Source organism: Corticium candelabrum, chromosome 13, assembly GCF_963422355.1.
Source record: "Corticium candelabrum chromosome 13, ooCorCand1.1, whole genome shotgun sequence".
Lineage (NCBI taxonomy): Eukaryota > Metazoa > Porifera > Homoscleromorpha > Homosclerophorida > Plakinidae > Corticium > Corticium candelabrum.
The window spans coordinates 4714737-4727236 of NC_085097.1; the positions used below are offsets into that span (position 1 = coordinate 4714737).

Sequence of the window (12500 nt, forward strand, 5' to 3'; positions counted from 1 at the left end):
TGATTCGTGGACCAGATGGGTCCGCCTCCAGCTTTACAGGTTAGAAGGTGATAGCCTTCTCTGTCATTGATCTTTCTACACTCGCATCTTTCAATTGCTGAAGACATAGGCATGCTGCAGCCCAATCTCAACCGAGTTGCTAGTCGGAAGTTAGCGGGTTTTAGTGCAAACTTGGAAGAGGTTGGGACAGCTTCAAGCCAAGATCCAGCAGCTTTGCCCTGCAACGATCTGAGTCTAGCAGCCTGTCGAAGTGAATTTGTATTTCCTAGTAGTTCGGATGTGATGGTGTTAAAGTGGTTCTGCGACAGTTTCTTTTGAAGGCCTTTTGTATTGCTAAGGAGGTCTTCCAAGGACTTGCTGTGTGGTAATGATTGCTCCAGCTCAAATCCTATTGATCCAGGGGTTGCATCTTGTCTGTTCTCCACAAGTAGATCAACCGAATCTTGAATATCTTCGAAGGATTTAGGAAGTTGTACGAGGCTGTGCGCCCATGAAGAAACAAACGCAATGCTAGGCAGGGATTCTGCAGGTGACATGCCAAACCCACCATGTCGAATGGGCAATGTAGCTTGTGTCCATTGGTCGTTTTCTAGGTCAGGACATTTAATGAGATGTTTAAATGATGATTGAGACAAGCTGTCGTGAATTCATGCGGCAGACTTCATCAGACTAGGTGCAACTGTTCTTCCTAGATGATTGATGTGTGGAATATGGTAGTACTGTAGCAGTAGCATCGAACTCTGGGTGTCTTCTAAGGCTAGGAGTTGGTTACAGAGATCTTCACCTCCTTTGGCAAATTTGGAGCAGGCAACTTCAACATACCTTTGTTGGCCTATTGGGGTTCCAAGGACAGTCGTATCAAGCACTGAGACTCGAACTTCCGTAAGGAATGTCTTCACAATGATGGCCATTGGTGAACAGCTCACATTTCTTAGTGGCAATTGATAGACCAATCTGTGGCAGGCTACACTTCAATTCATCAAACGCTGATGAGACATATTGTATAGGCCCAAGAAGAAAAACGTCATCCAAATAGGCCAGGACTCGGGTTGCAGGGTGTGACTCTTGGAGATCCAATAGTAGTGGGTGAATGGCAGCGGAGAATAACATAGGACCCAGAGGGTCTCCTTGGTGGATGCCTTCTTGCGAGGACAATACATGTGGTTGTTCCCCATGGCAGAAAATAAGAGGGTTACATCTCTAGTACATCTGAAATACGTGTTGGTAAACATCAGGGAAAGACTTGGCAACTTGAGGCATGAGAGAAGCACGCTCCAATGAGTTGAATGCGTTCTTAATGTCAGTTTTCAAGAGGACCCAGTCAGGGTTTGACTCCAAAAGCAGGCTCACATGATGTATCAGAAGCTCCTTGCCCCTTTGACAGCCACTCCATGTTGTATTGGCTGAAAATGCGAATTGAATGACTCTTTTGGATGCATATCACCTTAGCTGTCAAGCGCCATAGACATTCTCCAATGGCAATGGGTCTTGCATCTCCATTTTCCTTTGGTGAAGCTATGAGTCTTGAACTCGATATGACCTCATGTATGGCTGTGGGTATCTTTCCCTGAGCAATAAGGTCACAGACAGAAAACAGACATTCTGCAGTGGTGCTCCTGCTCACCAGTGCTTTCAAGTGTTCATATTTCCACCCTGAGGGGCCACAGCCAGAACCCTTTGGTGTGTTTCGCAGTGTTTTGAAAAATTCGAGTCGAGACAGTGATAGGGATTGAAAGGCCTTGCATGATGTGGGCACATTCTTTTCTCTAGGCGGGTGTTTTGCAGCTGGTCTCTCGGCAACCTCAGCTGTAGCAGGAGCAAGTCCAGGACTGACCAACAGCTCTGCGGCTCGTGATAACTCACCTCGCTTGATTAATATCAACGCTGCTCTTTGACGAACCTCAGCGTCGTGGCTGGATCTGAGAGGACCAGCTGTCAGCTTCTTGTCGAAGAGCAGTTGATCCCATCGAAATTGTAAGAAAGTCTGGAAAGCCGATCGAACTTGACCAACCGCTGAAGAGCCACCTCTAGTGTGTCGGAGTACCATAATAGGGAGGAGGAAAGGAGCTTCCATCCCGATTCATCAGAGGGGTCATTCAAAATTCTTTTGAAGGCAATGTCACAGCAATCCTGGAACAAGGGCTTCAACTTCTGCGAAACCACTCGTACAGTGTTTGGCGGATGATGGCAGAGAATGTCAATAACGGAAATGTCCCGGATAAAAGACCGTGCTTCTTTCTCTGTGTACACTCCACGCTCGTTACTCTCTAAGACTCCGCTACCACAGTTATCTTTGGATGAATCATCCCCACGTGAGCCGAATCCGAAACTTCCAAGATTGTTTGTTGCGTCAGCGACGTTTGCACTACGTTGCATCACGTGACACTCATTCTCTGTCTCGTCCGACTTGATGCAGCGTTTAGGACAACGAGATTGATGTTGCGTAAGCTTAAAAACCAGTTGTGACAGAACTTGCACCGCTGCGAATGTAGGGAATCGATGCAATCTTGAGGCAAATGTGAAGAATCGTGAACCAAGCGGATATGCGCTAAGACACGTTTCACCGAATCCGACGTATTGCAGAGAGCGAACGGACAGTCAGTTTTCTTGCTCATGACTCTGAATAGGAAGAACGAAAGGACGGAACATGCAGAAGCTCTCTCCACAGTTTCGTGTCTGTCTGTCTGTTAGTCTGTATGTATGTATGTACAATCAGTCTGTTTGTCTGCCTGTCTGTCTGTCTGTCTGTCTCTCTGTCTCTCTGTCTGTTTGTCTGCCTGTCTGTCTGTCTGTCTACCTATCTGTTTATTTGTCTGTCTGTCTGTCTGTTTGTCTGTATGTATGTACATACAATCAGTCTGTTTGTCTGCCTGCCTGTCTGTCTGTTTGTCTGCCTGCCTGTCTGTCTGTCTGTCTGTCTGTCTGTCTGTCTATCTGTCTGTTTGTCTGTATGTATGTATGTACAATCAGTCTGTTTGTCTGCCTGTCTGTCTATCTATTTGTCTGTCTGCCTATCTGTCTGTCTGTCTGCCTGTCTGTCTGTCTGTCTGTCTGTCTAAAAAGCAGCGAAACAGGCTTTAGAGATAGGTGGAGAAAGCAACTGGCTATAGTTGTACAGTCTTGCAACTCTCGTGATTTTTAAAAAGTTGTCGAAGTTGTCTAAGTGCAACTTTGATGATTTTCTGTATGATAAAGACGTTCAACATTTTCGTTGACTGTTATTGTTACGCATACGTAAAGTTAGCAATTGTTATTGATAGAGTAAGAGTTCACGTATAACAATCTGTCTGTCTGTCTGTCTGGTTGTTTGTCTGTTTGTCCATCTGTCTGTCTATCTGTTAGTCTGTTTGTCTGTCTGTCTGTTTGTATACCTGTTTGTTTGTCTGTCGGTGTGCCGTTTGTGTGGGTATCATGTGGCGTGTAGATGTGGACAAACATGCACACACACACACTCATTTTTACGCTCACTCAGGTTTCGTGATCCAAAAACTCTTGAGCTATTTGACGCCGGCCGCAAGAGAGCCCGACGTTCTCGAGCCACAATTGATCCTCCCATCGTCGACCCCTATGCTCCTCTCCCCAACCATCACATGTACATCATGCGCATTTTGGACCTCTGGCTAGACAAGCACAGTCAAGACTACAGAGAATACCCTGAAATGAAAGTACGTCAACCCACATGATCTGTTAACTGGCTAGTACACCCTTCACCGTCTTTGTCTTTGTATAGAGAGAAATCAAAGCTCTCTTGAAGCCAATGCGCAGAATTGGAGGACCATACGTTTTGTGTGCAACCAAACTACGTCAGCTGTGTCATGATGTCAAGGTAAGCAACTACAAACACACACACACACACACACACACACACACACACACACACACACACACACACACACACACACACACACACACACACACTAGTCTATGACTTATATTCTCATATCTTACTTGCAGAAGATACCGGAGTCGCTCGATTTGAAATTCTCTGGCAGTGCTACCGAGCATGCGCACGACCGTTTGTATGAAAAGGTCAGCCGTCTTGCAGATGCAGTAAGCATACCCGCAGTCTTCAATTTTGCTTTTGCATTTTAGTGTCGAGATATCGTAACATCCGGGGAGCTCGCCATTACTACAGATCAAGCAATCTTCTTCGCAGGAATTCAAAGTTACATCGAAGTATGTGCCAACCGAGTTTCCTATTATATCCTGCAATATATCTTAACACTCTCTAGGATATGTCTGCTTCATCATCAGACGATAAGCACAAACTATCCAATTCAACTTGGTCTCTTTTCGGAGACAGGTAACGCATGATGTCGACCATCGACATTATACTGTGTGTATACGTAAGGTTGTTTGTCTGTGTGTGTACGTAAGGTTGTTTGTCTGTGTGTGTTTGTGTGTGTGTGTGTGTGTGTGTGTGTGTGTGTGTGTGTGTGTGTGTGTGTGTGTGTGAGTGTACATTTGTGTACGTGTGTGTGTGTGTGTGTGTGTACATTTGTGTACATGTGTGTGTGTGTGTGTGTGTGTGTGTGTGTGTGTGTGTGTGTGTGTGTACTTTTGTGTGTACGTGTGTGTGTGTGTGTGTGTACTTTTGTGTGTACGTGTGTGTGTGTGTGTGTGTGTGTGTGTATAGATTAATAATTAATTTGTCTTTCAACTGTCAGAACATTGAACACTAAATTGAAACACTGTTTACCGCCCGACGTGAAAGGCAAAGCCGTCTCTAAAGCGTGAGTCGATTATCTTGCCGAGTTTTCATGGTCTGAGCTGACAAGATGTGTGTGTGTGTGTGTGTGTGTGTGTGTGTGTGTGTGTGTGTGTCTGTGTGTGTCTGTGTGTGTCTGTGTGTGTGTGTGTGTGTGTGTGTGTGTGTGTGTGTGTGTGTGTGTGTGTGTGTGTGCGTGTCTTTGTCTGTGTTTTTGGTGTCTGTGTGTCTGTGTCTGTGTCTGTGTCTGTGTCTGTGCGTGTATGCATGTGTAGGATTCGTGTGCAGCACGAACTGCACAGAAGTCAGAGGATGTCGGATCGCAACGCCAAACACTTGTACATCAATCGTGTCCACGAACTGCCTCAGTATGGTTGCAAATTCTTTTCCGTGAAAGTAAGCCCCATTTGCACGGACTCATGCACTCATCGTTTCCAATTGAGTCACATCCATTATGTTGTATTAGGAAATTGTGGCCCCTAGTGCCAAGCGAAGTCTTCAGCCGAGACGTATTCTTGGAATCAGTACAGACGTGATTCTCTTGCTCGAAGAGAGATCGAAGGTAAAGCGACGATTGTGTTGCAGTTTTAGTTGTGAGGAAACTCTCGGACTGGGGCCATAAACAGACCGGGTCATGAACAGACCGGGTCATGAACAGACCGGACCATAAACGGATTGGGGCTATGAACGGATCGGGACATAACTGGACAAGAGCCATTAACAAACGGGGCCACAAACGTACTAGGCAATAAACGGACGGGGCCATAAACGGATTAGGGCTATAGATAGACCGGATCTATAAAAAACGGATCTGGACCATAAACGGACCGGGTCCATTAACGAACAGGGTCACAAACGGACCAGGCAATAAATGGACGGGTCCATAAACGGACCAGGGCCATAGACAGACTGGATCCATAAACGGACCTTGACCATGAATGGACAAGAGCCATAAACGGACCGGGGCCACAAAATGACCAGGGAATAAACGGACGGAGACCATAAACGGATCAGGGCCATAAATAACCGGGGCAATAGACCAGATCCATAGACCAGATCCATAGACCAGATCCATAGATAGACCGGATCCATAAACGGACCGGGACCATAAGCGTATCCGGACCATAAATGGACAAGAGCCATAAACGGACGGGGGGCATTAACAAACGGGACCACAAACGGACGAGCTATAAACGGACCGCAACCATAAAGGGACTGCTGTGCCCATAAATGGATCATGTCCAGCCAGAAACGGACAGATCATCTATACAAAGGACCCTAACCCTACCCTTGAGTCGAGCCTGCACCTAATCCTGATCCTACTCTAACCATAACCACGACTCTAAGCATGCATGGTCCACTTTTGGTCCGGTCTATTTTCTTGGCATGATCGTACTCTATATGTTTTCAATTTGCTGACAGGAAATAATGAAAAAGTTTGCTTTCAAGTCGCTTAAGCAATGGAAACCGGTTGATTCCGACACTTGTCTAGTTCTCACGTTTGGTACTGAGCAGCTTATCTTTGTGGCCGAGGATCCAGGGTATACCATGCTACACACACACACACACACACACACACACACACACACACACACACACACACACACACACACACACACACACACACACACACACACACACACACACCACTGTCTGTTGCGTTCTGTTTGCTGACAAACAAATTGCTTTCTAAGATATATACAGAAGATCAACAATCACATTTGGTGGTGTGTGGAAGAAGTCGATTGGATGGTAGGCTGTAATTGTTTATTTTATATATCTTATTAAATGCAATGTATTATACCACATCTAAATTTTTATATATTTTATATTAATTTATATAAAATATAGACTATTATATATAAAAATTAATTTTTATATACTTTGTATATTTTATTATTAAAAGGTATGTGTTTAGGCCAGATTTTTAAATTTTTGGTATATTTTTATAGTAATTTGTAAAATTTAAATTGTTACATATTATTTATTTTATTAAATGTAATTTGTGTTTAATTAAACCAAATTTAAGAAATAATAATAAATATATTCTTATAGTTTATATAAATATTAATTTTTTAAGTCACGCCGTGGCTTAGTGGTTAGCGACAATGGCTACCACTCCATGGTTTGGGGTTTCAAACCCAGTGACAATAGTAAATTATGAAACTTGTGTGTCTTTCTTTCTCATGTTTCTCTAGCTTTATCCATGAGATTATGACTCGTTTCAGTCGTTGGGGAGTTTCTGTGGTCTGGCGAACGGTCCATTGACGATGACGTTCAGTGCTTTCCTGGTGGTCATTGATATCCACTAGGCGTGCTGTCCACGAGTTTGCGGTCACCGTAATGCCTGCAATCTATATCAAATTGGCTAGTCATTGATCGCCGTATGGACTACACGGAAACATGTACCCCACTGGGCTCACCTGCCGGGTTGGTGGGCACCCAGGGGGCAACACAATTTTTATATATTTTATTTAATTCAATGTGTTTAGGCCAGAATTTTTAAACTTTTGTATATTTTATATAATTTATATATAATATTAATTGTTATATATATATATATATTCAATGTAATTTGTGTTTAATTTAACCAAATTTAATAATCAATAAAATTTATTTGTGTAAAACATTAATTATTACATATTTTATATATTAATTAAATACAATGTGTTTAGGCCAGATTTCAATTTCTTATATATTTTTATAACAATTCATATAAAATATGCAATGTCATATTTTATTTTCTAAATTTGATTTATTTTAATTAATCCAAATATAATTATCTATTTTTGTAATTTCATGTAATTAATTTATTTTATCCAACACAATGTTTGCTTAACCCAAATTTATATTTTACCATTTTCATAATTTACATTAAATATAATAAATTTATAAAAATATTTTTAATAATAATGATCGACCTTAGCATCACCTTTTTCATAGAACATAGAAATCATCGATGCCTCTCCATGGGGCAGAGCGGCAGAAGAACAAGGTCAGTGGGGCAGCTCCGTCCTCGTCGCCACAGCCAAGACACCAAAGGCAAAGCAACGAGCATCAAGCATACGGACAAAATCATTCAGCAACACTAGAGATGACATCACACCATCAAGCAGTGCCAGCAGTTCTCCATCCTCCTCTTCTCATCACACACCGACCGTCACCCCGCGGGGGACCCCGACCGACCGAACCCCCGTTGACTCACTCTATGACCCCCTCCTCCCAGCACGAACCGAACACGCTATCACGTCGGAAACGATTACCGAGGAGCAGGCAACGTCAGACATTGCGGTTGTGATGCAAGAGAGACTAACAGAGACCACCACAGAAATCACTGATTTATCGACACTCGATCATGCTCAATATGTCGACTCCATCAAACCTCGATTGACTGTCACCACAGTCGAGGATGTTTCGTTTGATGAGTTGAGACAGTTGTCTCTAGTGTCACTCGATGGCAGTCAGTCAAGTCTTATCGATCACGATCAGGTCGACGAACTACATCAGAACTCGCCGTCGACCAGTTGTGTGTCGATCGAGCATCCGCACAGCGACAGTGGGTTGGGGACTCATTCGTCTGCGTCGAGGACTGCCAGCTGTCCGACGTCGGAGCTCACCACACCGCCCATGTCGTTTCGTCTGCACAGTGAGAGTATGGTGTCGACGAGTAGTGCCGGGTGTAGTAGCCACACTGAGGGGAGCAAGTTGTGTGATTGTCCTCCGGATCCGGACGTGGGTGAAGACTTTGATTTCACGGATATCACGTAAGTTATCTGAAGGCTGGATTGTGATGGCAGACAGATACATCGATGGACAAACACGTAGACAGACAGACAAGTAGACAGACAGTCAATTACACTGATTGAGATAGCAGATTGACAGACTCATAGACAGACAGACACCGAGACATACAGATACATCGACAGACAGAAACGTAGACAGAGAATTAAAATGAAAGATGTAAGCACGCAGATACGTAGATGGACAAACTCGTTGACAGACAGACAATTAAACTGTTTGAGGAAGCGATTCGTGGACAGACAGACACATCGACAGACAGTCGCATTGTTACACAGACACATAGCCGGACAAACGCATATACAGACAGACAATTAGACTAAAAAACACGTAAGCACATAGATGGACAAACACGTAGACAGATAAACATGTGGACACATGATCGAAAGACAGACACATAGATGGACAGACTCATAGACAGACAGGCAAACACGTAGATGGAGAAACACGTAGACAGACAGACACGCCATTGGCAGACACATGGATGAACACTCGGATGAACAGACACCTAGACAGACAGACATAGATGGACAGACACGTAGATGGACAAACTTGTAGACAGAGAGGCAGACAAACGTAGACAGAGAGACAGACAAACACGTAGACAGACAGACAATCAAACTGATCAAGAGCGAATTGACGAAAACATTGACTGACAGACAGACACACCATTAGCACACACGTACAGACGAACACTCAGATGGACAGACACCTAGACAGACAGATACATAGATGGACAGACAAGTAGATGGACAAACTCATAGACAGACAGACAGATACATAGATGGACAAACTCATAGACAGACAGACAAACACGTAGATGAACAAACACGTAGACAGACAGACAATCAAACTGATCCAGAGTGGATTGACAGACATGTCGACAGACAGACAGACTTGCCATTAACAGACACGTACAGACGAACACTTGGATGGACAGACACCTAGACAGACAGACACAGATGGACAGACACGTAGATGGACAAACTTGTAGACAGACAGACAGACACATAGATGGACAGACATGTAGATGGACAAACTCATAGACAGACAGACAAACACGTAGATGGTCAAACACGTAGACTGACAGACACATCGACAGACAGACAGACCTGCCATTAGCAGACATGCACAGACGAACACTCGGATGGACAGACACCTAGACAGACAGACAGACACGTAGATGGACAAACTTTTAGACAGACAGACAAACATGTAGATGGAGAAACACGTAGACAGACAGACAATCAAACTGATCCAGAGCGGATTGACAGACACATTGACAGACAGACAGACACGCCATTAGCAGACACATGCGGATGAACATTCGGATGGGCAGACTCTTAGACAGACAAACACGCAGATGGACAAACACGTAGACAGACAGACAATCAAACTGATCTAGAGGGGATTGACAGACATGTTGACAGACAGGCAGACACGCCATTAGCAGACACGTACAGATGAACACTCGGATGGACAGACAATTAGACAGACAGACACATAGATGGACAGACTCAGACAGACAGACAAACACGTAGATGGACAGACATGTAGACAGACTTTACACGTAAACACAGAAACATCTACTACAATGCTATTCCTCTAGGGCAAAAAGTCTACTCGAACATCCCAAAGAACTGGCTCGACAAATAACCCTTATTGATCATGGTACTGTATATGAATGCCAATCAGTGCAGTCCTTGAGTAATATGATCTATTCTTGGATTTCTCTATGTAGCAATGTTTTGTCACGTGACGTTCTCCGACTGTCTTCGAAAAGTGGGTTCTACGGTTGAGAGACGGGATCTTATGAAACATGTTGGTCAGAGTTCGGTCGAGATGTGTGCTCATCGATTCAACCAGGTTTGTCCATTCAAAATGGCTGCCGATCGGATTGTGTAATGTTTCTTGTGTAGTTGAGCAATTGGGTCATTGTGTCGATTCTTGATGAAGAGACGCGTGAGGAAAGGGTCGTTATGCTTTCTAAGATGATTCAAGTCGCGAGGCAGTGTCTTCATTATCGGAACTATAATGCAATGGTGGCGATGGTGGTGGCCGGGTTGGGATCTAGTCCGATTCGACGGTTGAAGAAGACGTGGCAGGTGAGTTTTGTGTGTGTGTGTCTGTCTGTCTGTCTGTCTGTCTGTTTGTATGTATGTATGTAAGTGTGCCTGTCAGTCTGTCTGTCTACCTGTCTGTATATATGTATGTGTGTGTCTATCTGTCTCTATATATGTATGTCTCTGTGTCTGTTTGTCTGTGTATACTTTGTATGTATGTATGTTTGTCTGTCCATATTTTTGTCTCTCTGTCTGTCTAGTTTCTGTCCATATTTATGTATCTCTGTCTGTCTCTATACATGTATGTCTCTGTGTGTGTCTGTTTGTCTGTCTGTCTGTTTGTCTGTCCATGTATGTATGTATGTTTGTTTGTCCATATTGTTTGTATCTCTGTCTGTCTGTATGTATGTATGTATGTGTGCCTATCTGTTTGTCTGCCTATCCATATTTTTGTCTGTCTGTCTGTATGTATTGTAGTATACTAGTTTCAATGTAATTTGTATTATCACTGAGTTGTATGGACTCTTTTAATAAATAGAAAAAACCTATGTATGTATGTATGTTTATCTGTCCATATTTTGTCAGTCTGACTGTCTGCCTGTCTGTCTGTCTGTTTGTCTGTCCATATTTTTGCTTGTCTGTCTGTTTGTCTGTCCATATTTTTGCTTGTCTGTCTTTCTGTTCGTCTGTCTGTTTGTGGGTCTGTCTGTCTATCTGTTGTCCTTGGCTTTCTATTTTTTTGCTTATTGTGTGCATATGTGTACATTTTCACATATTTCCTAGATGCTCGAGAAAGACACACTCGACCTCTTTCTAAAAATGGAACATCTAGTCCGAATAAAAGTAAGCACAACATAGCAACCACAAGCATGTCAATTTAATAAACCAGAACATATTGTCTAGAACAACTACAAGAACTACAGGCAATATCTGAGGGCAACCAACCCACCAGCTGTACCCTACTTTGGTAAGAACGTTAGCATAGCCACACTGACTACACACACACACACACACACACACACACACACACACACACACACACACACACACACACACACACACACACACACACACACACACACACACACACACACACACACACACGCGCGCGCGCGCGCGCGTACAGACACACACACACACGCACGCACACACACACACACACACACGCACACACACACACACACACACGCACACACACACACACACCACGTCTTCAACCTAGTTTGTTACACATAATCAGTCAGGTATATCTGCCTACTGTCTATGTATAGGTTTGTACTTGAAAGATCTAACCTTTATCGAGGACGGTAACCCGCACACTCTGAAAGGTGGTCTCGTCAACTGGACCAAACGACATCAAGTATGTCCAACCATACAAAAAAGCAGCATCAAACTTGTCACACAACCCTCCTGTCATTCTATAGATTTTTGCTGTCCTATTCGAGCTACACACATTTCAGAGTTCGAAATACAACATTCGACCAGTACGTTGAAATACACGTGTGTGTGTGTGTGTGTGTGTGTGTGTGTGTGTGTGTGTGTGTGTGTGTGTTTGTCAGTCTATTTGTCTGTTTATGTGTCTGTCTGCTACTCTGTGTCTGTCTGTCTGTCTGTCTGTCTCTTTGTCTGTCTGTCTGTCTGCGTGTGTGTGTGTCTGTCTGTCTGCGTGTGTGTTTGTCAGTCTGTCTGCGTGTGTGTTTGTCTGTCTGTCTGCCTGTGTGTGTGTGTGTGTGTGTGTGTGTGTGTGTGTGTGTGTGTGTGTGTGTGTTTCTGTCTGTTTGTCTGTCTATCTGTCTGTCTGTCTGCCTGTCTCGCTGTCGCTGTGTGTGTGTGTGTGTGTGTGTGTGTGTGTGTGTGTGTGTGTGTGTGTGTGTGTGTTTATCTGTCTGTTTGTCTGTCTGTCTGTCTGTCTGCATGTGTGTGTCCGTTTG

General features: G+C 43.8%; 1 protein-coding gene across 1 annotated transcript in view; it reads left to right on the forward strand.

The window, feature by feature from the left end:
- The window catches only part of LOC134189313 (uncharacterized), a 21931-nt gene that overhangs the window by 8812 nt on the left and 619 nt on the right, over nt 1–12500 (forward strand). Inside the window, exons 11-28 of the mRNA XM_062657544.1 lie at nt 3473–3665; nt 3731–3826; nt 3955–4029; nt 4093–4176; nt 4233–4303; nt 4668–4733; nt 4984–5104; nt 5175–5270; nt 6131–6249; nt 6403–6460; nt 7652–8472; nt 10116–10177; nt 10248–10372; nt 10426–10611; nt 11353–11412; nt 11473–11536; nt 11841–11929; nt 11994–12053. Coding sequence (XP_062513528.1) covers nt 3473–3665; nt 3731–3826; nt 3955–4029; nt 4093–4176; nt 4233–4303; nt 4668–4733; nt 4984–5104; nt 5175–5270; nt 6131–6249; nt 6403–6460; nt 7652–8472; nt 10116–10177; nt 10248–10372; nt 10426–10611; nt 11353–11412; nt 11473–11536; nt 11841–11929; nt 11994–12053 — 2446 coding nt within the window. The remainder of the gene's footprint in view (nt 1–3472; nt 3666–3730; nt 3827–3954; nt 4030–4092; nt 4177–4232; nt 4304–4667; nt 4734–4983; nt 5105–5174; nt 5271–6130; nt 6250–6402; nt 6461–7651; nt 8473–10115; nt 10178–10247; nt 10373–10425; nt 10612–11352; nt 11413–11472; nt 11537–11840; nt 11930–11993; nt 12054–12500) is intronic.